This window comes from Brassica napus, chromosome A1 (assembly GCF_020379485.1).
Source record: "Brassica napus cultivar Da-Ae chromosome A1, Da-Ae, whole genome shotgun sequence".
Taxonomy (NCBI): Eukaryota; Viridiplantae; Streptophyta; class Magnoliopsida; order Brassicales; family Brassicaceae; genus Brassica; species Brassica napus.
This window is the reverse complement of record NC_063434.1, coordinates 7,939,732-7,962,282: the sequence shown is the minus strand read 5'-3', so window position 1 is coordinate 7,962,282 and position 22,551 is coordinate 7,939,732. Positions and strand designations below refer to the sequence as shown.

At 38.7% G+C, this 22,551-nt stretch overlaps 8 protein-coding genes across 9 annotated transcripts; 4 read left to right on the top strand and 4 right to left on the bottom strand.

Moving 5' to 3' along the window:
- Positions 1-151: 151 nt before the first annotated feature.
- Positions 152-2,087, bottom strand: LOC106415964 (probable WRKY transcription factor 7). Its single transcript, XM_048741516.1, has 3 exons — positions 1,092-2,087; positions 878-1,003; positions 152-582 (listed from the first exon to the last, which is right to left on the bottom strand). Exons 1-3 carry the CDS (start codon positions 1,814-1,816, stop codon positions 432-434), a joined length of 1,002 nt encoding a protein of 333 aa, XP_048597473.1. The 5' UTR covers positions 1,817-2,087; the 3' UTR covers positions 152-431.
- A 393-nt stretch (positions 2,088-2,480) lies between these two features.
- On the top strand, positions 2,481-4,639 carry LOC106415733 (acyl-CoA-binding domain-containing protein 3). Of its 2 annotated transcripts, none has more exons than XM_013856498.3 (4): positions 2,481-3,575; positions 3,919-4,015; positions 4,100-4,208; positions 4,321-4,639. In XM_013856498.3, exons 1-4 carry the CDS (start codon positions 2,674-2,676, stop codon positions 4,341-4,343), a joined length of 1,131 nt encoding a protein of 376 aa, XP_013711952.2. In that variant the 5' UTR covers positions 2,481-2,673; the 3' UTR covers positions 4,344-4,639. The 2 variants fall into 2 exon arrangements, with proteins under 2 accessions (XP_013711952.2, XP_013711951.2); XM_013856497.3 differs by having other exon boundaries at positions 4,306-4,639.
- A 304-nt stretch (positions 4,640-4,943) lies between these two features.
- On the bottom strand, positions 4,944-6,492 carry LOC106415732 (3-oxo-Delta(4,5)-steroid 5-beta-reductase-like). Its single transcript, XM_022716488.2, has 2 exons — positions 6,307-6,492; positions 4,944-6,227 (listed from the first exon to the last, which is right to left on the bottom strand). Exons 1-2 carry the CDS (start codon positions 6,343-6,345, stop codon positions 5,094-5,096), a joined length of 1,173 nt encoding a protein of 390 aa, XP_022572209.2. The 5' UTR covers positions 6,346-6,492; the 3' UTR covers positions 4,944-5,093.
- Positions 6,493-7,032: 540 nt separating this feature from the next.
- LOC106441806 (F-box protein GID2) lies at positions 7,033-7,879 on the bottom strand. Its single transcript, XM_013883571.3, has one exon. It carries the CDS (start codon positions 7,713-7,715, stop codon positions 7,275-7,277), a length of 441 nt encoding a protein of 146 aa, XP_013739025.1. The 5' UTR covers positions 7,716-7,879; the 3' UTR covers positions 7,033-7,274.
- Positions 7,880-8,100: 221 nt separating this feature from the next.
- LOC106374780 (E3 ubiquitin-protein ligase APD1-like) lies at positions 8,101-10,432 on the top strand. The gene has a single exon (XM_048741525.1). The coding sequence runs from the start codon at positions 9,357-9,359 to the stop codon at positions 9,717-9,719; it is 363 nt and encodes a 120-aa protein (XP_048597482.1). The 5' UTR covers positions 8,101-9,356; the 3' UTR covers positions 9,720-10,432.
- Positions 10,433-11,975: 1,543 nt separating this feature from the next.
- On the top strand, positions 11,976-16,041 carry LOC106441796 (endoplasmin homolog). Its single transcript, XM_013883562.3, has 15 exons — positions 11,976-12,218; positions 12,306-12,423; positions 12,494-12,647; positions 12,722-12,802; positions 12,889-13,000; positions 13,083-13,209; positions 13,306-13,444; positions 13,599-13,713; positions 13,818-14,011; positions 14,083-14,298; positions 14,381-14,546; positions 14,656-14,797; positions 14,882-15,032; positions 15,110-15,514; positions 15,583-16,041. The coding sequence occupies exons 1-15, from the start codon at positions 12,152-12,154 to the stop codon at positions 15,862-15,864; spliced, it is 2,469 nt and encodes an 822-aa protein (XP_013739016.1). The 5' UTR covers positions 11,976-12,151; the 3' UTR covers positions 15,865-16,041.
- A 184-nt stretch (positions 16,042-16,225) lies between these two features.
- On the top strand, positions 16,226-18,023 carry LOC106414384 (thaumatin-like protein 1). Its single transcript, XM_013855053.3, has 3 exons — positions 16,226-16,658; positions 16,742-17,435; positions 17,736-18,023. Exons 1-3 carry the CDS (start codon positions 16,586-16,588, stop codon positions 17,908-17,910), a joined length of 942 nt encoding a protein of 313 aa, XP_013710507.2. The 5' UTR covers positions 16,226-16,585; the 3' UTR covers positions 17,911-18,023.
- A 269-nt stretch (positions 18,024-18,292) lies between these two features.
- Positions 18,293-20,067, bottom strand: LOC106441786 (UPF0307 protein Asuc_0809-like). Its single transcript, XM_013883554.3, has 6 exons — positions 19,601-20,067; positions 19,483-19,531; positions 19,351-19,402; positions 19,097-19,269; positions 18,734-18,847; positions 18,293-18,630 (listed from the first exon to the last, which is right to left on the bottom strand). Exons 1-6 carry the CDS (start codon positions 19,957-19,959, stop codon positions 18,454-18,456), a joined length of 924 nt encoding a protein of 307 aa, XP_013739008.2. The 5' UTR covers positions 19,960-20,067; the 3' UTR covers positions 18,293-18,453.
- Between the last annotated feature and the right edge of the window lie 2,484 nt (positions 20,068-22,551).

The window sequence follows — 22,551 nt, the reverse complement described above, 5'->3', positions numbered from 1 at the left end:
ATTTTTGTTCTGTCAAGTCAACAACGGTTATAAATTCTGGTAACGTTCATTAATTAGTTGATGTAAATTCAAACATGGTGATAAATAGTGCTATTGACCTTCCAAGTTCCTCAAACAAATTAGTCAACTCAATCTAAACTAACCTAATATATAGTGCTATTATCTTTAGAATAAATAAACAAAAGGAAAAGGACTTTCACATGGTTCAACTTGCATCAAGAGTCAAGATCCACAACGATTGCCCCCTATTCTCTCCAATTAAAGCAAAATAAAGCAAAAGCTTTTGTAAAAAAAATTAAATATATATATAAAAAAGTGCAGACTAAGGCCCACTCTGTCGTTGACTAATCTGGATTTCGGACAGAAACAAGAGTAGGGTCACTTCCAACTCAGATCGAACGGCTAAGATTCCACGGCCGCAACGACCAAAGTTAAAGAGTTTTGTCATGATGCGTCTCGAGCACCAAAGCATGGTTGTGGTCTCCTTCGTAAGTCACGATAAGCATCATCGCATCGTCGAGTGCACGCTCCACGTGCTTACGCGCCGGACAACCTCTTACACTGCTGCATTTGTAATATCCCCTGTGACACCGAGTCACAAGATCGAGTTAAGTTTGAGAATCACAACAACACGAGCTGACTCAACTCGGTCTCGTGTATTTTAAAACTTTGTAGATAAATAAACAAGTCAAAAAGAGTGCGAAAGCCACTACTACTAGACGACACGTTTGGTACAACCAATATAGAAAAAAATATTTGACAATATACACAAGTTGCATTATTTTCTAATCTAATTAATTAGATGTTTATAGTGACGTATGTGTTTTTGTGTGATTTAAGGATTCATAAACCTGAAATAAAACTAATTAAGACTAACCGAGGATGAGGAGAGCCTTTGATTGGTTTTTGACCATATTTTCTCCATGAATATTCGTCAGATGGTATATCAGCCATCTTGCTGCTTACGGCAGGAACCCTAATCACTCTCTTCACTCTAGATTTCCTGTTTATTTTTTTTATTACAATAATTAATTTTTAAATAACGAAGATTTAGATCTAATAATAATGATTATTAGTGTGTGGGATCAAACCTTTTCTTGGTACAATGGCAACGACTTGAGGGAGATGAGTCACACCTTCTCTTCAACGAAACTGATGATAAAGGAGGCTTACCAATCGAACCCGAGATTTGGGATGATGGGTTAGTGAACTCGAATCCTGAAGACATCTGGTTACTCTCGGTGTCACATCTATGAGAAGACATGAACGAGTTCGCCGCGGAGACAGGTGGTGACGGCGCGAAGTTTATCGTTGATGGCTCTTGTGGTCTTCCGTTGTTAGCCGAAGAAGACGAACCGTTCTTTGTTATCAGACTGTTGTTGTGTGATAAAGGAGGACGTCGATGGATTGGTGTCGGACAATAAACTCTAAACGCAGATCCACCGTTCTGCTCCGTTTTCTGTCTGTTTAACACGACGGCGCTTGTTGCTGGCTTCTCCTCCGTCTTCCAATCTCCTCCTTCTTTGGTTTTTGTCGTAACCGGTGCTCGTCTGAATCTAGCGTGTCCGGTTCTAGATCTACCGAGAAGTGATATCACCTTCTTGAAACTGTTAACGGCGACGTCAGTCACCGCCGTTATCTCTTCTGTCGGTTGACTTTTTTGATTAATTAGTTTAAGAAACTCCTTAACGCCGTGAATCCCAGCAGACGCAGCTTCTCTCAGGGCGGTGTCTTCCATATTTGCAGAAAAGCCGCCGTCGTCTTCTCCTTTGACTCTAACGCCACCGTAGCTGTTCCTCATGAGTTCCACCGCCATATCTCACAACAAACACACCACTGTAATCCTTTTAAAAAAAGTCAAAACTAATAAATACACGGTTTCACTGTATTATTATTCTTCCCTCGTTGGAGTTGTTTAAAGAAGATGATAATAATGATGAGCACCGATAAAAAGAAATGAAAGGGGCGAGTCAACTCAAAACTCTAATGCGCTTTATCTCTCTCTTTGAGATAGTGCATCAGTCAAATATATTGCCAATAATAGGGAGACACGTGTCGTCACTTTGTCAAGTATTTGACAATCTCAACGTCAATGATTTTTATAATGGAATTGGAACCAGTGGAGCTCAAAAATAAACATATATTCTAAAAAATTATTCGAAATATCTAGATATTCGATACAAATTAAAATAGTAAAATATACTATTCGTATAAAATAAAATAAAACGATTTTCACAAATGTTGATGGTGAAAATGAGTAATAAATTCCCCCTCAGAAAAAGGACAAGAACAAAACAAAAACGATGGTTTTATTTGGGCTGTGGTGCGTAATGGGCTTATGTTGGCCCATTAAGTGTTAAGAAAAAACGGCGCGGCGGAGAAGGAGCCAGGTGGGTGAAGGGGATAAGCGTAAACCGTAAGAGCCAAGTCAGCATTAAAAGCGGTTAGGTGTTGAGGAGAAGTCCTGTTATTGTCGGACCCGCTATGTCGCATAAAGCCGAAGACTCTCCACGAATATACTTTCTTCCTCTCTTCTTTCTTTCCCTTTTCCCTTTTTTTTACTTCTAAAAAAATATTTGAAGTTCCTTGATTTTACTTCCTTCATAGATCCCTAAGTATCTCTCTGCTTTTTTCTCTTTCTCCTGTTCCGTCTTTGCGTGATCCATCATCATCATGGAGTTTTTACTAGAGTTGCTTCTCACGGCGGTTGTTGCGCTTCTGTTTTCTTTCCTTGTCGCCAAGATCGTATCTGTTTCTATGGCAGGAGTAAACGATGGTAGTTCCGATCAGGCGAGGGAAACTGAGATCGGTGTCGGTGATGGTTTTGCTACGGTGGAGGAGCTTTGTTTTGGTTTGAAAGTGGATGCTCCGGTGGTCCAGAGCGAGAGGAAACTCCGAGCTGTTGTTGATGAGAATGTCGAACACGTGGATCGGTTTGGAAGTGGAGCTGATCGTGTTGTTGATGAAGTTGAGGAAGCTGCTAGAGACGTTGAGTTGGTGGTTCCAACTACGGAAGCTAATGAGTTCTTGGCCGCTGTCTCGCCGGGGAATGTGGTAGCCAAGGAGATGATAGTTCGTGGAGAAGAAGAAACAGGTTATGAACGTGAAGAGTTGGTTGTTAGTACGGCGGAAGCTGAGTCCACTGCTTCTATATCGCCGGAAAACGTTATTACAGAGGAGATTATGAATCGAGGACAAGAGGAGGGAACAGAAGGAAGAAGTGATTGTGTAGAAAACGTAAAAAGAGAAGTCGTAGTTACGGAGTCTGAGAAGGTTAGGGTTGAAGAAAGTAACAGTGTGGAGAAGAGTGAGGATAAGATGGAGTTGAGTATTGAAGAGCAAGTGGAGTTGAGTATTGAAGAAGAAGATCTTGATGATGATTGGGAGGGGATTGAGAGGAGTGAGCTTGAGATAGCCTTTGCAGCTGCTTCAAATCTTCTGGAGGAATCAGGGAAAGGTGAAGATATTGGTGCTGAGGCTAAGATGGAGCTGTACGGCCTTCACAAGATCGCCACGGAAGGGTCATGCCGAGAGGCACAGCCTATGGCCGTCATGCTCTCTGCTCGTGCTAAATGGTACCATACTGCAACTTATAGCTTTCCATCTCTCTACTCCATGTGAATGTCTTAGAGGCAGAATGTTCTGAGTGTTAAGACTGGAAATGGTTAGGAATATATTTCCATATTGTTGATTTTTATATGTCCTATTACTGATGTGGGAGGGTATTCAATACACTAAAAACTAGGAGGTACAAAGCTTTAATAGATACCTGATCATCTTGTTACAAAAAAAAAAAAAAAAAAAGATACCTGATCATCTAGTTAGGACAGAATCAGCAATGTATGTAACTTAGTTACTTTTATAGCATGTTCAACAACTGCTATGTGAGAGTGACACACAGTGCTTACCTTGTGCTAGGAATGCCTGGCAAAGACTTGGAAACATGAGTCAAGAAGAGGCAATGGAGCAATATCTTGCACTTGTTTCAAAGGAGATTCCTGATTTGGTGAATACTGTGAGTTGTTACATTCCTGGTCTTTAATGGCTTTTAAGTTGTTAGAATTTTTTCGACTTATTTATCTTTCTTCTCTCTCTATAGGTAGGGAAGATGCCAGAAACAGAAACCTCTGTTGACTTACCACCTAACTCTGGATCATTAGAAGATCCGACCACTTTAGACACAATTGGTGTTGCAACCAGCAAAAATGGTAAAGACTAATAAATAATTCCCTGAGAGTAAATGATTTCTTGTATCTTTCCTAGTTTTATATTCCTTTTGCTAACTTCAAATCTAACTCTCATTAGAAATACACGTTTCAGGGGAAGATGAATCCAGTGTTTAAGCAGGAAAGGCTTGATTGAACAAAGAATCCTTTGGGAAAATAAAGGCAAATCTATTCTTTTGCATTAAAAGTATGTTTCTCAAAAGATAATATCATAAATGCAGTAAATAGACCATTTGGTTGTATAGTGTTGTTCTACATAATTCCTAATCCTCACCCAATGGTTTGAAGGAGTTACTTTCAGCAAACAAAAACAAATTAAATATCTATGTGTGTGTGTGTGTGTGGATTGGTTGATTTATGGTGTGTAGATAAAACTAAGACATCAATCAAGCAAGGGAACTTATACCTTCCTAGTAGTTTGTCTTTGGGTTGATTCTCACGTATCAGCAAGCTAAAACGCTAAAGCTGATTGCAGCTAAACAATAAACAAGCAAGTATTCTTACTTTCAATTTGCAAAGAGGAGAGCTTTGAGATCAAAGCCAGCTCTGTGTACTCTCTTTAACCAGCTTACCTTGTTATGAGCGTTTGGAAACAGTCAACAACCAATACTATAGCGGGTCCAAGAGACACCACTTGCGGAACCATAGCGACCAATACACTCTACTTCCAAGACAAAGAATCTAGTAACAACTAGTAATGACATATGCCAAAAAAACTATCCGAAAACAGTAGAATTTCAAAAGGGACTTACAAGACTAGAGATGGAGTACTTAAACAACGGTAAATCCGCATTTTATTTTATTCTTTTTGAAGACAACAAAGAACATAAAACGAAGAAGAAAACGAGAGAAACATTCATGTATGGATCAAGGCACGATCTTGAAAGCCTTGTACTTATCAATCCACGAGATAAAAGAGTTGTTAGAGTTCCTGAAACCAAGGAAACCATGCTCTTTACTCTTGTTCATACTATCAATCATCCCTTCCACACCAAGTATCACATCAACAAACCACCACACACCAACTTCATCAAGCTTCTTCTCCGCCAACCCATTCTCCTTCACCATCTCCTCCCACACACTCTCTTTCCCTTTCATCATCTCCACCAACCCACCAACATTCCTCCCTTCCTCAAACCCATACTCCTCGATCCCAAACTGCTCCGCAAGAACCTTCCACAGATGCTTCCACTTGAAAACATCATCATTATTACAGTTAAACGCCTCGTTCTTCGCGTACGGATCAACCGCAGCCCAAATCTGCTGCTCAGCGATCAAGTCCGCATCCGAAGCCGTACTGAAACCTTCCCACGCCTTCTTGCTCCCCGGGAAGATCAGCTTAGACCCTTCGTGCTTGCATATCGCTGCGTACACACATAAAGTCCCCACAATGTTCATCAAACTGTACGGAGAGAAACCGAAGATGGTGTTCGGTCTATGCACAGACCAAGTCACGCTCTCCTTCTTCTTGATCTCTTCGAACAGAACATCCTCAAGAGCGTAGTAAAAATTCTCGACTCCCAACCTCGGCATATCCTCAGTAAACGGAGGATCATGATACTTAGTCGTCTCGAGGTCCTTGAAGGGACCGATGTAGTGCTTGGTCCCCGTCTGGAGACAAACGTGCCTTAGATTCGGCGCGTGGGGGACAACCGCGCGGAGGACGTTGCGGAGCATGGTTCCGTTGGCCTCGCAGTTCTCCCGCTCGGTGGAGCGGTTGGTCCACGTGACGTAGAAGACGTGCGTAACGTCGGTTAAGGGGGATAGCTTGGATCTGACGTCATCGGGGTCGGAGACGTCGCACTGGATGTAGTCGATGGGGTGATCTGCGTTCCAGGAGGGGCGAGGACGGCGAGCGACGCCGTAGACTTTCCACGGGCCGCCGGGGGTGTCGGAGAGGGGGAGGATCTCGGCGAGGCTGTTTCCGACGATTCCGGTGACGCCGATGATGAGTGCGACGCTCTCGTAGGTTTGTGTTGGCTCATCGTCGTCGAACTTCTTCTGCGAGAGGAGAGCGGAAGAAGATACTATTAGATCAGTGATTATGAAGAAGACGAAGATCATACGAGGTTGAAGTTACCTTGGCAGCTCCGATGGCGCCAGCCCACCACCAACTCATTTTTCTCGATCAAATCGGTGTGACACGAGAAACAAAAGACAAGCTATGGGAGATGTTCTAGACTTGCGGTTAAGTAACTTTAGATACAGAATGAGAACCGTGTGAGGTTGTCTTTCAGCATTTTCTTGTCATTTTGTAATTAAAAAATATCTCATACTATCTTATTATATAAATCTTACAAAAACATAAAATTATTTTACACAATTAATTACACCATTTTTGTTGTTTCTTGGTAAGCCACACAATTACTCTACAGTTTGTTACTTTGTTTCTATTTTTCATATAAAACAATGAACAAAACTTTGTGAATTTGTTTTTAATTTTCAGATTTTCTGTGATCGTTTTAATCTTTAAACTTTTGTTTTATTATTAATAGTTTTTACATTTTCAAATATGCTTTTAAATTATTTTTTTTAAGTTTTACATTTTCAGTTGATTAATTAACAAAATCAAATAAGATTAATAAAAATTAATAATTTCTTCTTATATGTGTGTAAAAATTTAAACAACACTTATTATAAAACTTTCCATTTTTCTGCTGTTTCTTGGTAAGCCACGTAATTTCACTGGACTTTGTTTCTAATTTCATATGGAACCATGAAAAACCTTTTATATCAGTTCTACAATAATAGAGAAGGGGAATCGAATCATAAGAAGAATATTTCCTTCAATTTGGATCTGATTAAGTACAAAAACTTCAAATATGATTTGACTTAAATATTCTCACCAGCCTCTATTATTACAGAACTAGCTGTTTCAGACAGTCTGGCTTACATGGATTTTGCCAGATTTTAATAATATCAAACATATGAGAACGAGCTTAAACAAGTACAAAGCAGATATTACAAATTACAAACATCTCGCAAAACAATAAAATAAAACTAAGAACGATGCTGGAAAAAATAGATCTGAAGTAAAATCATTTGGACTCAGGGGAGTCTCTTAGTGAAATTCATCTTCTCGTAGTACCGAATCGAGAGGAGAGAAAGGGAGAGTTTCAGCTCGTCTTTACCCAATCTACCATGTTGATTCGGACTCGAGAGAGGCCACAGGTAGAGCGAGTGGAGTTGCTTGAAGCCGCCAAGCGCCAAGACGACGAATCTGAGCTGGTGTTGGCTGCAGCCGATGTTGGCCCAGTGACGCGTGCAGATCAGCTCCCACAGACGCTCGTCTTGTGCAGTCCTGTGCCAGATCTTGCTCACGCAAGAAGACGTTGCTAAGGTCCTCGCGTCCACGTGCTTCAACACCTCGTAGAGTAGATTCTCGTCTAAGTTGGCGAATCCGATTTCTGAATCTTCCTCTGTGGTCTTTTTCATCTTCTTGTTACTCGCGTCACCGTTTGTAACTGAGTTTGAAGCACTGCGTTTCATGTGGAATCGATTATGTAGATCAAGTTTTTGATTGAGAGGAGAGATAAGTATTGAATCGAGGGAGATGGGAGATTGGGTTATGAGCTCTGGAGGGGCCTTCTCGTTGGAGTATTATCGAAGACGACAAGAAGAAAAAAAAGAATACAATGAATATTGTTCGACTGGTTTTTTATTCGAAGTGACGAGTTTACCCTCACAGCTGTTTTTGTCTTCATCGGGTTCTGTTTGTCATCATGAACGAAAACCCAAATACGTTATAAGAAGAAGTAGACAGCCCAAATATTTAGGCCCAAGATACAACGATGAACACAAAGCCACAGTGCACACGTGTTCAAAAGAGGATCAAACATGGTTTACATAACAGCTAGTACTCAGTAGGTTACTTCACCATTCCATTGGTAACTCCAGCTCCATGCCGAGTCTTCAAAACCAAGTGTGTAGAGGCGAGTACAAAAGCTTATTTAGTGAGGCATATATTATAACTATTTTTTTGTTTTAAAGTATTTAAATAAAATTTAGATTAGTCACTTACAAGTAAAATAAAGATGATAGTAGGCAGTGCCACATGCATACTCCACCTGCCTTTCGCCACTGCCTGCATGCATGCCATAATCAAAATATTCATGCATATTTCCAGAGTATCAAAATTCATGTTTTTAGTTGAAGTTCTTAAACGCAACATTATTTGAAAAATTCTCAAAGAAGAATGCGCAGTTAGTAGATAAATATAGATGGACACCTTTTTTTTATTATTCCCAGTCACAACAGATAAGTCATAAGTGTTGTCACATTCAACAAGTTGCCCCTTACCTATTATAACGAGCCATATGACTAATGTTTTGGAGAACAGTTCCGGATTTTGTATTATAACCGGCAAACACAAAAATGAAATAAACACACACATTTAAGTATTTTCTTCTTACCCTCACCAGTCACCACACTGGTCCTTCCTTTCAAGCACTTAGGTACTTTCCATTTATGTTTTTAAAAAGAGTGAACGTCATCTAAATGACCTTTGATTGAGTGTGCCACATAATATACCAGTGTGTCAGTGGCTACAGAGACTTAGCATTAGATATTTCAAGACAAAAATAATCATTTGCTTAGGAGTAAACGGAGTGAATATGATCTTAGAAAATGTGTATTAAATCAGAGTTATGGAAATGACCTTCTTTTTGTGTGTGTGTGTGTGTGTGTGTGTGTCAGCAACCTGCATTCTGCCTCTTTTTCTGATCAAATTAATAAATATGGATTGCACGATGAGTCCTTTTGACAAAATCTTATATAAATTCTGTCAATATCACAACAATGTTTGGAATTAATCAACAATCCACTAGTTTAATGCTCTCAAACAAGCAAGAAGAGATCCAATATAACTTCGTATAGAACAAATCATTCTATCATCATTGAATCATTTTATTTTATATCTTGAAGATGTTCGGTACAACGTTCTCAAGATATATGTTCTCCGGTATTTCGCAGGATGAGTTCGCTGGATGGTACATGGAGCTATCCATCACTGCTAGATTGGTGGTTTACATTACATTTTTGGGTACAATTAATCCATTATAGTTATATAACGTATGCTAATGTAAAGCTAACTTGCTTTTTCTTATTGTAATTGTGTTCTTAGGGACTATAATGTTCCTTATTTTTTTGATACTGAAATTCCTGAGCGATTGTGACATGGAAGATGACATGGAGACGTTACCAGTGGTGGCAGGAGAAGAAGTCACCGGTTGGACTCCGTTGGTCAACGAGACGTCGGAAGTAACGGGGAAAGGTGATCTGGAAAGGGCGTCGTTCAGCTCGGCGGATGATGTGGACTACTCGACATTGTGTGTCATATGTTTCGAGGAACGGAGAAACTGTTTCTTTGTACCGTGCGGTCACTCTGCCACTTGTCGCGGCTGTGCTGAGAAGATTATGTCGGAAGAAAACAAGGTGTGTCCGATTTGCAGGAGGGTGATACGCAAGGCTAAGAGATTAGTTCTTAAGTGTTGAACGTTGTTGCTTTTACTAGCCACATTTTGTCTCATGATCCCAAGCAAAGTTTGTAATCATCATGTGTTTTTAATCTTTCACTACATTTACTTTGAAGAAAAATCAACTATGTTTGCAATAGAAAGAAGGCTATAGATTTAAACCATTTTAGAACATTGTTCTTTCTTTGAGATGAGAACATAGTCGGAAGGCCACATACAGTTTTGTAGTCCCATTGAAATCTTCGTATTGCTTTATTTGTTTTTTTAATCATAAATGCATTATCCAGGTTGAATTCAGATAATGACACATTAACAACATTGTGACAAACTACTAGATTACATGTCGTGTTATGTTTTTTGCTCTATAGAGCGATTAACTTTATAAACATATATATCTTCACTAATTGCCAAGTATGAACCATAAAGAAAATTTGAAAAGCCCTTTCTCAAAAACAAAAGAAAGAAAAATTGAAATAAAATTATAATCCGCTCACATGACACAACTATGAGTAGGAAAACATGATTGCAAATACACAAATCTCCATCATCTCCTTTAAACCATTAATCTAAGCAACTGACACGAATTACCATTCTCGAAATTACCTTTGCTGATGCTAAGAGCCTTATAGTCCTCTTCCTTGAATAATTCATTTTGATGGTTTTTTCTCCTGCTTGCTAAATTTTATAGCCTGATTAAGAACCAAACTGTACGTTATTGGATGTAACATTCATAAATTTACTCTCATTCTACCTGAGTTTTATAACCAAGACAAAAATTATCATATTCACCTCCTATCTGATAGGAGTTGTTGTTGATGTGCCTTGAATCTTGATGTTGTATCTAGGTTGTTGTATCTAGGTGATGGATGCTGCATCACGTACATTATATTGATTCGGTTGCAATAAAAACATTATATCAAGTTATTATAGATGTTACATCTGATCATGGGTTTAGTGCCATGAATCTATATAGTTTAGGATTTTTCTTTTATGCGAAATGCTATTATATATATCTTGTATTCAAAGTAACTTTAAAATTACATTCTGTAAGCTCAAAAATATCATTTCCAGTAATAAAATCTCTCTATACTCATGAATGTAGCCAAATTGGTGAACCACATTAAATATCAGTAGTTAAATCCAAAAAAAAATTCACAAAGATTCCAACACACATATACTTGCTCGTCACAATTGGTTTGTACCTTTTTCCATTTGGTTTTGTACCTCTCCAAGCAACAACTTTGGAAAAATGGGAATATAACGACAGTTTTTTTTTTTTTTTTTTTTGGTAAAATGAATATAACGACAGTTTCTAAAAAGAAGTTCCACCGGAACAAAGCGGAGCTATGGGAGAGAATTCAGGAGCGAATGTATAGCAGCCTTCATTGAGTTCATCTATTAGCATTGGTGGAAATCGAATGGAGCTGGAGACACGTTGGGAATTCCCTCCTCCATGGAGATGAGTGATTCACATATAGTGGAGACTGGGTTCTTCAATAGGTGGACGGATTGGTTGATTGATCAAAGGATGGCAAAGGTGGTGAGGGCTGAACTGCGAGGAGCCAACCCTAGTACGAGAGGACTGGGGTAACCTATAATTTGTGTCGCTGAACTCTCTTTGTCAGGTTTCATTTCATAACATACATGAGGATTAGTTCAAACATTGGTATATTCTTTTTAACCTTGGTGGGTTTTCTCCATAAAATAAAAATCTAGGTGTTTTTAAAATCAAGAAAGTGTTGCCATTGTCTTCCTTACCTTTTGTGTTTATTATTCTCTCATTTCTGAATAACTGTTTATAGAACAAAATGAATAGCTGTTTCATACAAGACTCAGACAAAAGGAATGGTGGTTCCTAGAAACATAGTTTGAGCTATCGTATAGAACAAGTTCATGTCTTCTTGCTTTTCACGCACTCGTAATGTCACTGATCAAAACAGTGATATCCAAGCAGCCAAACATAATAACCGTGAGTGAAGTAGAAGAATCATCTAGAAAATCAACTTCTAGCTTTGGAAGTCTGACGTCAATAAAAATGCTAACATCCAATAATTCCTCGCCACGTGTAATTCGAGTAAAATTAGCCGTCCGATTGTCCAACAAGGACGTCCACGGTATCACCGTCGACTTATATTATTCAAGTCGTCCATCGAGTGATCCACGCTACAACCCGACACCCACGTCGATCCACGTCAAGTTCAAAACCTTCCTCCAATACAAAACCCCCACGTGGACTCCTCAGCAACCCTGAGCCGTTCGATCTGCCACGTCAACAAATCAAGACGTAGCTCATGAACCGTAGTGTACGCAATGACACAGAATCGATCTCCTATTTTACGGATCTCTTCTCCTTCCGAGCTAGAATCATCTCCAGTGAGTGAGTGAATAAACCTCAAACAAAGCTATCGACTGAGTCTCGAGAGATATCGAAAAAGCTATACGATCTCAACAATGAGGACGAGGACGCTCGTGTCCGTCTTGTTCCTATTCTCCCTCCTCTTCCTTCTCCCAGATCAAGGTATCGATCCAATCCAACACTTTGATTTCGATTACGTAACTCTTCGCTTTCGATCTATACGCTAACAACGGTGTATGTGTATCACAGGAAGAAAGCTTCACGCGAATGCGGAAGATAGCTCCGACGAGGTTTCAGATCCACCCAAGGTGGAGGAGAAACTCGGCGGTCACGGCGGTTTATCAACGGATTCAGATGTCGTTCATAGGTTAGTCTCTCACCACGCTACAGCTTTCGATTGAATCGCGTAAATCTCGGCTGATTTCGTTTGTTGGCAGAGAGTCTGAGTCGATCTCGAAGAAGTCACTTCGCAGTAACGCGGAGAAGTTTGAGTTCCAAGCTGAGGTCTCTAGGCTGATGGATATTATCATCAACTCTCTATACAGCAACAAGGATATTTTCCTTAGAGAGTTGATCTCTAATGCTTCTGATGTAAGCCTAAGTGTTTATTATCATTGCTTGTTGCTTGTTGAAGAGGGGAGCTAATGTTTGTAATTTTTTTGCAGGCTTTGGATAAGATAAGGTTCCTTGCACTCACTGATAAAGATGTTTTGGGTGAAGGTGACACTGCTAAGCTTGAGATCCAGGTTAGCTCCTACATCTTTTGGTAGATGGTGTGTGATTTGTACATTGAGCTTGAGAGATCTGAAGTTTTTTTGATGATGATGTGCAGATTAAGTTAGATAAAGCTAAGAAGATTCTTTCTATCCGGGACCGTGGTATTGGAATGACTAAGGAGGATTTGATCAAGAACCTTGGTACCATTGCAAAATCTGGAACGTCAGGTGCGTTTGCTTATGTGGTGTTGTAGTTTAATAGTCTGGATATGAGAGAGTTCCTATGTATTAAAGATCTTGTCTTTCACAGCTTTTGTTGAGAAAATGCAATCAAGTGGGGATCTTAACCTTATTGGACAGTTTGGAGTTGGATTCTACTCTGCCTATCTTGTTGCTGACTACATTGAAGTCATTAGCAAGCACAACGATGACATCCAGTAAGTTGATTGCGGAGAGTGTTTTGTTTGGAGATATACTTGTATGAATGTGAACTCACTTGGAAAGTTTTCTGATAACTTCTTTTCCATTTTCAGACATGTATGGGAATCAAAGGCTGATGGTAAATTTGCTGTTTCCGAGGATACATGGAATGAGCCTCTTGGACGTGGAACTGAGATTAGACTACATCTTAGAGATGAAGCTGGCGAGTACCTTGAGGAGAGTAAACTTAAGGTGAGTACCATTTTCATAAAGATGTAAATTTTTCTTTCGTTTCTTAAAGAGTGATACGAACGAAAAGTTACACAAAGCAAAAAACCAGAATACCCAGGGTCAACAGAATTGTAAATACCGTGAACTGATTATATCTCTTTATTGTCTACTGCAGGATTTGGTGAAGAGATATTCTGAATTCATTAACTTCCCTATCAACCTCTGGGCTAGCAAAGAGGTTGAAACTGAGGTCCCAGCTGAGGAAGACGAGTCAGCTGAAGAGGAAACTGGTGAGTTATTTTGAGACATGGCAATAATAATTTTCTGCTTTAGCGTGTATATGTTCTTACGAGTCAGACGGACGTGAGTTTTATTAATGGTACTTTCGCTTCAGAAACCACCTCTACCGAGGAAGAGAAGGAGGAAGATGCTGAGGAGGAAGACAGTGAGAAGAAGCAGAAAACCAAGAAGGTGAAAGAAACAGTTTATGAATGGGAGCTTCTGAATGATGTGAAGGCTATATGGCTGAGAAGTCCCAAGGAGGTGACAGAGGAAGAGTACACTAAATTCTACCATTCTCTTGCAAAGGTGAAAATCAATGCGTGAACAAATAATATATGTTACACATTTGGATTTCTCTGACCCCAGTTGTTGTACAGGATTTCTCTGACGAGAAGCCAATGGCTTGGAGTCACTTTAATGCGGAAGGTGATGTTGAATTCAAGGCTGTGTTGTATGTTCCTCCGAAAGCTGCCCATGATCAGTACGAGAGCTACTACAACACCAACAAGGCGAACTTGAAGCTCTACGTCAGGAGGGTCTTCATCTCGGATGAATTTGATGAGCTTCTGCCTAAATATTTGAGTTTCTTGAAGGTAAGTAACTGGAAGACAAACCAAGTTTTTACTTTCAATACAAATTCAAGAGCTGAATCGCTAATGTGAGTTGCTTCTGCAGGGTCTTGTTGACTCTGACACATTGCCTCTAAATGTATCACGAGAAATGCTTCAACAACACAGCAGCTTAAAGACAATTAAGAAGAAGCTCATCCGAAAGGCTCTTGATATGATCCGCAAGCTTGCTGAAGAAGACCCTGATGAGGTCCATGACGATGACAAAAAAGGTATTCCATATAACAAGCTTCTTGGTATCAGACCACTTATCGTGTTCCAGGTTTATTCTCCACCATGGTACTTATATCTTACTGGAATTTGTTCTTTTTTGGCTCACAGATGTGGAGAAGTCTGGTGAGAATGACGAGAAGAAGGGTCAATACACCAAATTCTGGAACGAGTTTGGTAAATCGATTAAACTTGGCATCATTGAGGATGCTTCTAACAGGAACCGCCTGGCCAAACTTCTTCGTTTTGAGACGTATGTGCTTTCATTAATCTTCTTATATACATCTGTTAGCTTAATAGCACCAGTTGGCTAAAGATTTAAAATTTCTCATTACAGAACTAAGTCCGATGGAAAACTGACTTCACTGGATCAGTACATCAAGAGAATGAAGAAGGGGCAAAAGGACGTATTTTACATTACTGGAAGCAGCAAGGAGCAACTGGAGAAATCTCCATTCCTCGAGAGGCTAATCAAAAAGGGCTATGAGGTTTGCATCGAACACTGATAATTCTTCTTTAATCCATTGCCAACTCGCATCTCACAATCCAATACTTGTGTTCGCAGGTTATCTTCTTCACAGACCCCGTTGATGAGTACTTGATGCAATACCTGATGGATTACGAGGACAAGAAGTTCCAGAATGTGTCAAAAGAAGGACTGAAGGTTGGGAAAGACTCGAAAGTGAAGGAGCTAAAAGAAGCATTCAAGGAGTTAACCAAGTGGTGGAAAGAGAGTCTCGCTAGTGAGAACGTGGACGACGTCAAAATCAGTAACCGTTTGGCTGACACTCCCTGTGTAGTTGTAACATCTAAGTTTGGATGGAGTGCAAACATGGAGAGGATCATGCAGTCCCAAACTCTCTCCGATGCAAACAAGCAAGCTTACATGCGCGGAAAGAGAGTCCTTGAGATCAACCCACGACACCCGATCATCAAAGAACTCAAGGAAAGAGTTGCTAGCGACCCAGAGGTAAAAAACATAAGATCCATCAGTTCTTTGTTTTTTGTTTACCTTCCTGACACTCAAAAGTCTTGCAGGATGAGAGTGTGAAAGAAACAGCACAGCTCATGTACCAGACGGCTTTGATCGAGAGTGGATTCATACTCAACGACCCAAAAGACTTTGCAGGCCGTATTTACAACTCTGTCAAGAGCAGCCTGAAGATTAGCCCTGATGCAGTAGCCGAAGAGGAAGTAGAGACAGAGGAAACAGAGACCAGTGAGGAAGCCACTGAGACAAAATCAGATGACTTGCCTGGTGGTCTAAACATTGAAGCCGAACCTGTTGAGGAAGAGACACCAACCAAGGACGAACTATAGATTTCACTTCTGATGTTTTTCTTCTATGTGTTTTCTCTACTCTCTTAGTTAAAAACAGAACATCGTGTTTTACTCGTATTTCTTTCCAAGATTAGTTTTTACTATGTGGTTTTTGATGGATTATGTAATAGCAGCACAACTTTGATTCTAGATCATGCTAAATGAGTGCATCTATCATATCACTGTTCCTTGATTAAATTAAACAACAATGTGAACCCGCGACGGTTCAGACACGAAACTTTTGGTTGGTCAATCTATCTGTCCGAAGTTATCCTTGTAGCTTTCTGTAGTGTTAGACACCTATAATGCATATCTACTTGAGTATTTTTACTTGTATTCTACAAAACTAAGTTTTGAAAAGCTATGGTCTTTGTAAATTAAAACATATATATTCTGTAAAAGTAGAGATTTTATTTGCAAGGAAAAAGACTTTAATCAATTCGTGATAAAATATCTTTTCAACGTATTGTTATCCCTGGCATCACTTTAAACATAAAGCAATTTGGTCATACTTTTTTATTTGTGAGATCACATGGATCTTGACCCTTGAGAGAAGGTATATATAGAGGTGTTGATGTCACCCAAAATGCTCCCTTTAAACTCTTATCTCATAAGTTTTTTCTCTTCCTCTTTAGTTTTGTTATCTCCAATATTCCAAACTTGACTTCTCCACCGAAAATACTTTTCTTTTCAAAAGAAGGAAACAAAAATAAAAACAGTGATGATCATAACACTTCTTCATTCTCCTGTCTCATTCTGTTTCATCTACATTTTTAGCTTCCTCTTCTTCTACGGTAATATTTATATGATTCTGTATCAAGATTCGCAATATTCATTTCATATTCATATCTTCTCATATACATTTTGACTTGCGTAGGAAGTAACGGTGCTACAGTCACTATAGTAAACCGATGCAGCTTCACTGTCTGGCCGGGAATTTTAGCCAACTCCGGAAGCAGCGGCTTAGGAACCACCGGTTTCGAACTTGCTTCTGGTGGCTCACGTTCCTTCCAAGCTCCAGCTAGCTGGTCGGGTCGGTTTTGGGCAAGAACCGGCTGCAACTTCGACTCTCAAACCGGTCAATTCACCTGCTTAACCGGCGACTGCGGCTCTAACCAAGTCGAATGCAACGGCTCAGGAGCCAAACCACCGGCTACACTAGCCGAGTTCACAATAGGGTCAGGTCCAGAAGACCCGACCCGGAAACAAGACTTCTACGACGTGAGCCTCGTGGACGGATACAACGTCCCCATGGTAGTTGAAGCAAGCGGAGGAACAGAAGGTAACTGCTTAACCACAGGATGCGTAGCGGATCTAAACCAAAGATGTCCAGCGGAGCTCCGGTTCGGATCCGGGTCAGCATGCAAAAGCGCGTGCGAGGCGTTTGGTAGTCCGGAGTATTGTTGTAGTGGCGCGTACGCTTCACCTACAGAGTGTAAACCGTCCATGTACTCGGAGATATTCAAGTCAGCTTGTCCTAGATCGTATAGCTACGCGTTTGACGACGCTACGAGTACGTTCACATGCACTTCTGCTGATTATACCATCACTCTTTGCCCTTCCTTGCCTAGGTAGGTTTAACTTCTTTATTGTTATTATTTTTTTGTCTACTTGCTTTATCATGCACACGACGAGCTTAGCTAGCAGAGTAATGTGATTGGCTTGAGCCATTTATGAAAAAGAAGTTGATTCTTTCTTTTTTTTTTACACGTAATAAAGGAGTATATAATAGTCATTCCATCAAAGAAAGGAAAATGAAAAAGGTTATTAGAACATACAACAGGCCTACCATTACCGAACGCGTATGCTTATATTAGTTATTTATATTCAAATAGTTATTATACTCTAATAAGTTTGGAATGTGTATACAGCCAAAAGTCTGCAGCTAATGGGTGGAGAGAGGGCGGTGGATTGGCAGAAAGCTCACCGTCACCATTATCTACTTGGTTATCTGATGTTTTCACTTCTGGCTCCTCAAAAATTCATATATCTTCTCAGTATTTACTCATTTTCAGTTGTATTTTTCTTCTTTTTCGGAGATTTTGATATTTGTTTTTCATCATTTCCGGTTCTGGATGTAATTCTGCATCCTGTTATTACATTTATATGTTTCATGATTGTGCAAATTAATGAATACTTAACCACATTGTTGATGACCATGTATAATGTCATTTTACCACTGTTGTTATGTCTAGAGTTGGTTGTCGCAGTATGGCAAAATTTCAGTTGGCAAGTAGTTGCAATATGTTGATAAATGTCGTCACAACTGATTTATAAAACTTAGTGGAAGAACATATCTGATAATAAAGGATTATAGTATTATCTTAATTTTGGTTTTGATGACAAATGATGTGTCCTATTAGGATAACATTGATGGATAGATGACAAGAAACGCAAAAACGTGTGCTGTAGAAAGAAGAAAAAAAAGTACAAAAAGGAGAAAAGAAGATCATGATAACTGATAAGCTAAAGTAAGCCTTGGCAGTTTAACCGGATTTAGAAAACAGAACCAAAATTTTGGTAACTCGGTTTGAGTTCGGTTTAATGGTATTATATTGTTGAGAATCAACAAATATATATTCTTTTAAATCATAAGTACAGACTGCTCTCCTCACTCTGCATTTGTTTCGCCATGGAATGAAGAAATCGATTCAGAGACTTCTCAGCCGTCACCAATGCAGCATCGACTTCTTTCTGCTTCTCCGGGTTTACCTCTTTCATCTGCTCATGAACCAACTGTACTTTCCGAACAAGTTTACGCAATTCCTATCAACGACAGAAAGCATATATGATACGTTTAAGGAACTATACACTTTAGTAAACAAGTCATACACATCAACTTTTTTATTGAACTCATATTTTGACTAACCTGTCGATCGAAATCAACACTCTGAAGAGAATAAACTTCTTTTGTGAGCTCCACATTTTGACTGATAAGGCCATCAAACCATCTCGCAGCTATAGCCACATATTCTTCTGAGCTCTGAAAAACATCATCTTAAAAATTATATGAGTTTGGAGAGCAAAACTACTGAGAACGTTTCTATGTAGACAGTTCTCTTCATCCATTTAGACAAATGATACTAATATACCATCCTCTTCTTTAATGGAAGCTACTCTTAACCGCTATATTCTGCAATGGACTACCAAAATATTCTACCCTTTGCTATATCATCATCATGTCTCCATTCACTTATTGTAACTACCTTTAAAAACTGAAGTTGATACTTACCTCTCCTTCATCTTCTGACTCTGTTTCTGTATCAATAAAATCGCCGACTCCAGCGTCATCTGCGCCATCCTTTGCTGAAGCAATCAGCGCCTGGATCCTTGTGAGATCACCCTGATTAGTGGCATTAATCAGAGTGTCCATCAAATCAGGTTCAACTTCACGCAACAACTTCCCTAAGAAACAAACACCAACATCAGTTAAAATCTTAGTGAACGCTATAGAGTAAATAATGTAACTTTCTCTCTCTCTCTCACCGATATAGTTAAAATGTCTTCGCTTTCCTTCTCTAACATCCGCGCCTAGTCTCTGCGACATAACAACAAACACCTTGCGTGCATTAGTCCCATAACACGATCATCTACCTTAAAGCACGCATCTTGATTTACCTTGGCAAGCATCAACGCATCGTAAACCTCCTCACCAAGCGACGCCGCTCTACCAGATGTAAAGTCAATTCATTTTCAATAAAGTTGAGATTTTTATAGGAGATGATTGATTGATTACCTCATAACCCTCTTAATCTGATCACTCGAGAAGGAAGCGAGCTCCATACCCCACCGTACGGCGCGGCGAGCGTCACGCTTCCGCTGGTTCCTGCTCCTCGAGGACTCGGACTCTGACTCATCGCTACCGCCATCTTCTTCAGCAATGAGGGTTGGAGGAGAGAGAGCTTCTGGTGGACGGCGAAGTCGCCGACGAGGTGGGGATCTTGCGGTGGAGAAAGAAGGGGAGAGGAGAAGGAGAGTGGGGGTAGAAGAAGGTGGGTTTAGCGGCAGCTTCTTGGAGAACAAGTGGCGGAGATTACGAAGACGGTGATGACACTGCGGCGACAATTGCCTTATCGGACGTATGAGTTGCGCCATGGAAGTTCTCCGGCGAATGGTTCCGATGTCGAGTGGTGGTGGTTCGTATCTACGACTACTACACTGTAAAAAGAGCTTAAAGAGTTTATTTTTTACTAAGGTGTTTTTTCTCCGTGGGCATAATAATTTTACATATGCAAAAAAATATTTAATAATAAATGTTAAAAATCCTTTATATATGCAAAAAAATTCATCATAACATAAATACATTTTATTATGTAATATAAACTTAAAAGCACTCCTCTCTCTAAAAAAGTCATTTGCTCTCCCTTCTCTCTAAGCTTTCTCTTTTTCCGATCTGTTTGCGTGTTACCGGCCGACGGTGTGGGCTTCCTCAGCCACCGTCGGTCCGGTCTTTTCTTCCATTCTCTTTGCTTGCATGTTTTCTTAAGTTTTAAGTCTCCAATAGTTGGATCTAGATCTTGGATTCCAGATTCTTTTGAGGTTCGAGGTATGTCGGTGATGGATCAGTCGGTGGCGTGCTTATATCATGCTGTTGTTCTTCTGTTCCGACGTTTCCTCTTCTCTTCGGGTTTCTTCAGATGGTCTTTTGGCCTTGTTTCGACTTCTGCGTTTCAAGGATCCGTTAGATCCTCTCGTTGTTTTCCCGTCTTCCCGATCTGGCTGTGCTTTTCATGTTTCACTTATTGTAGAGGCTCTACCATGGATTGAAGGTTGCATGTCCTTGATCTCGCTTGAAACGGTATGATTATGGTTTAATCTTTGTATCTTGTTGCCTCTACGCAAGGGATCTCAGATGTGATTATCTTGGACGGATTTGGCTCTTTACATCCGGTCGTGGAAGTTGATTGTTAAAAGCTATGTGCTCATCATCTTCCTGGGTTATGTCTACTGCTTCATCCTCGGTGGCTTGTGAAGTAATCTTCAAAGCAATATAATGAGGTGTGGTTCTACCCAAATAAAGTTCGACTGTGGATGAGTTCTATCTTATCCTTCTTCATTTGGTCATTCCTCTTGCATGGGTGTTTTTGCTCATTTGATCTAGATTCATGTATTGTGTGTACTTGATCTTTTGGTTTATCTCTCTTGTCTCCGGAGATTCAGTTCGTATCTGCCGGCCTATGACTCCAAAGGAATGTTATTCCTGTTGGCTTAGTTTCTAGAAGTTTTTATAACTTGCTAGCATATGATCACAACTTGTAAGTCTTTGTCTAAGTTTATAATCAATGAAATCCTTCAGTGTTAAAAAAAAAAAATAAACTTAAAAGCACTCATGCGTTACAATATTTAGTAAAAAAATAAATTAATATTTTTTACATATAACAAAGTCTTTTAGTATAACAAAATTATCTTTTATTGTGTACAGTAAATTTGAAAAACTCATCTATACGTAACATTATATCAATATATATATATATATATATTGATTTTTTTGTTTTTTTTTAATATGATGTAATTTTTGGATAGCATAATATAAAATACTTTTATATAATGATAATTATCAAGTCACTGAAATTCATTTTCAGTGTATGGTTAATTATATATTAACTAATTTAATTATTTATTAAAGTGTATACAGATTTTATAACACAATATAAAATATTTTAAGATAATGATAAATATCAGATCTAACGTTTTTTTAAAAATTTATGGTTAATTATATATTACCAAAATCGATCTAATTATTCATTAAGACCACTAAAAATTTAGCCACTAACCACTTTAACTTTTAAATGAGAACTCAGTAAAAAAATATTTTGTAACTAATAGTATAGATTCAATTCATTTTTTTTATCTTTTTACTTTTTATTAAGTTATTTTCGTTTAATACACTGAAAATCTGGAGCATATACTAGATCAATGTTGATTTGGTCGTCAAATTAAGGTTCTTTTGTGTATCATACTCATGACTTTTTCTAAGATATTAGCATTCACCATTAGTATACTATTAATCGCGTGATAAATCTTGACATTTTACCACACACGAAAATCGTGTAGCATAATAGTATAACAACAAAATATGTCAATCGAAAGGAACAAAAACAAAAGTTTTAATTGTTGAATGAGAAAAAAACCTTGCAGCGTCACAATATCAATACATCCCTATATATTAATTGAAGATTTTTTAAAAAATTAGAACTTTAATTTTGTATTAGTTAAAAAAACCACATCATATGTGGCACTTTTAAATGCCTTCTAAATCCTATTTCTAATAATTCTAGAGCACGTAATATAAACCATATATTTTTATATTTGCATTAAACATATATTGAAAAGTTAATATTTTAATTTTGAAATCTTCATTGTTTTTTTTAAAATGATTATAAATTATTGAAACTACTAAACATCCCACATTTATAAAAAATTCGTTGGTGTAAAATTTTGTTACACAAATATGCAAATAATCATAAAATCATATAAGTAGAAACCTCATTTAATAAATAACCATATTAAAAGTATACTATATATCTATGTTAATATCATTTAAATTTAATTATATATCATATACGATAAATAAGATTGATTGTTTTGATTTATTTATCCTAAAATAATTGTAAATAAACAAAAATGATCGTTTAATTTATATGCAAACGCTAATTTATTACATAATAGTAACCGATTTCTTAGTTA

Coding starts and splice junctions, on each gene's coding strand:
- LOC106441806 (XM_013883571.3), bottom strand. CDS start 7,715: ATGAAACGCAGTGCTTCAAACTCAGTTACAAACGGTGACGCGAGTAAC.
- LOC106441786 (XM_013883554.3), bottom strand. CDS start 19,959: ATGGCGCAACTCATACGTCCGATAAGGCAATTGTCGCCGCAGTGTCAT. Junction 19,532..19,600: donor CAGATTAAGAGGGTTATGAG/GTAATCAATCAA, acceptor TACATCTGGTAG/AGCGGCGTCGCTTGGTGAGG. Junction 18,631..18,733: donor GTGTTGATTTCGATCGACAG/GTTAGTCAAAAT, acceptor TGTCGTTGATAG/GAATTGCGTAAACTTGTTCG.
- LOC106441796 (XM_013883562.3), top strand. CDS start 12,152: ATGAGGACGAGGACGCTCGTGTCCGTCTTGTTCCTATTCTCCCTCCTC. Junction 14,299..14,380: donor AATATTTGAGTTTCTTGAAG/GTAAGTAACTGG, acceptor TTGCTTCTGCAG/GGTCTTGTTGACTCTGACAC. Junction 14,547..14,655: donor CCATGACGATGACAAAAAAG/GTATTCCATATA, acceptor TTTGGCTCACAG/ATGTGGAGAAGTCTGGTGAG.
- LOC106415733 (XM_013856497.3), top strand. CDS start 2,674: ATGGAGTTTTTACTAGAGTTGCTTCTCACGGCGGTTGTTGCGCTTCTG. Junction 3,576..3,918: donor CTCTCTGCTCGTGCTAAATG/GTACCATACTGC, acceptor ACCTTGTGCTAG/GAATGCCTGGCAAAGACTTG. Junction 4,016..4,099: donor TTCCTGATTTGGTGAATACT/GTGAGTTGTTAC, acceptor CTCTCTCTATAG/GTAGGGAAGATGCCAGAAAC.
- LOC106374780 (XM_048741525.1), top strand. CDS start 9,357: ATGTTCCTTATTTTTTTGATACTGAAATTCCTGAGCGATTGTGACATG.
- LOC106415964 (XM_048741516.1), bottom strand. CDS start 1,816: ATGGCGGTGGAACTCATGAGGAACAGCTACGGTGGCGTTAGAGTCAAA. Junction 1,004..1,091: donor TGCCATTGTACCAAGAAAAG/GTTTGATCCCAC, acceptor AAAAATAAACAG/GAAATCTAGAGTGAAGAGAG. Junction 583..877: donor AAAGGCTCTCCTCATCCTCG/GTTAGTCTTAAT, acceptor TCGGTGTCACAG/GGGATATTACAAATGCAGCA.
- LOC106414384 (XM_013855053.3), top strand. CDS start 16,586: ATGATCATAACACTTCTTCATTCTCCTGTCTCATTCTGTTTCATCTAC. Junction 16,659..16,741: donor TAGCTTCCTCTTCTTCTACG/GTAATATTTATA, acceptor TGACTTGCGTAG/GAAGTAACGGTGCTACAGTC. Junction 17,436..17,735: donor CTTTGCCCTTCCTTGCCTAG/GTAGGTTTAACT, acceptor ATGTGTATACAG/CCAAAAGTCTGCAGCTAATG.
- LOC106415732 (XM_022716488.2), bottom strand. CDS start 6,345: ATGAGTTGGTGGTGGGCTGGCGCCATCGGAGCTGCCAAG. Junction 6,228..6,306: donor GCGCCATCGGAGCTGCCAAG/GTAACTTCAACC, acceptor CTCCTCTCGCAG/AAGAAGTTCGACGACGATGA.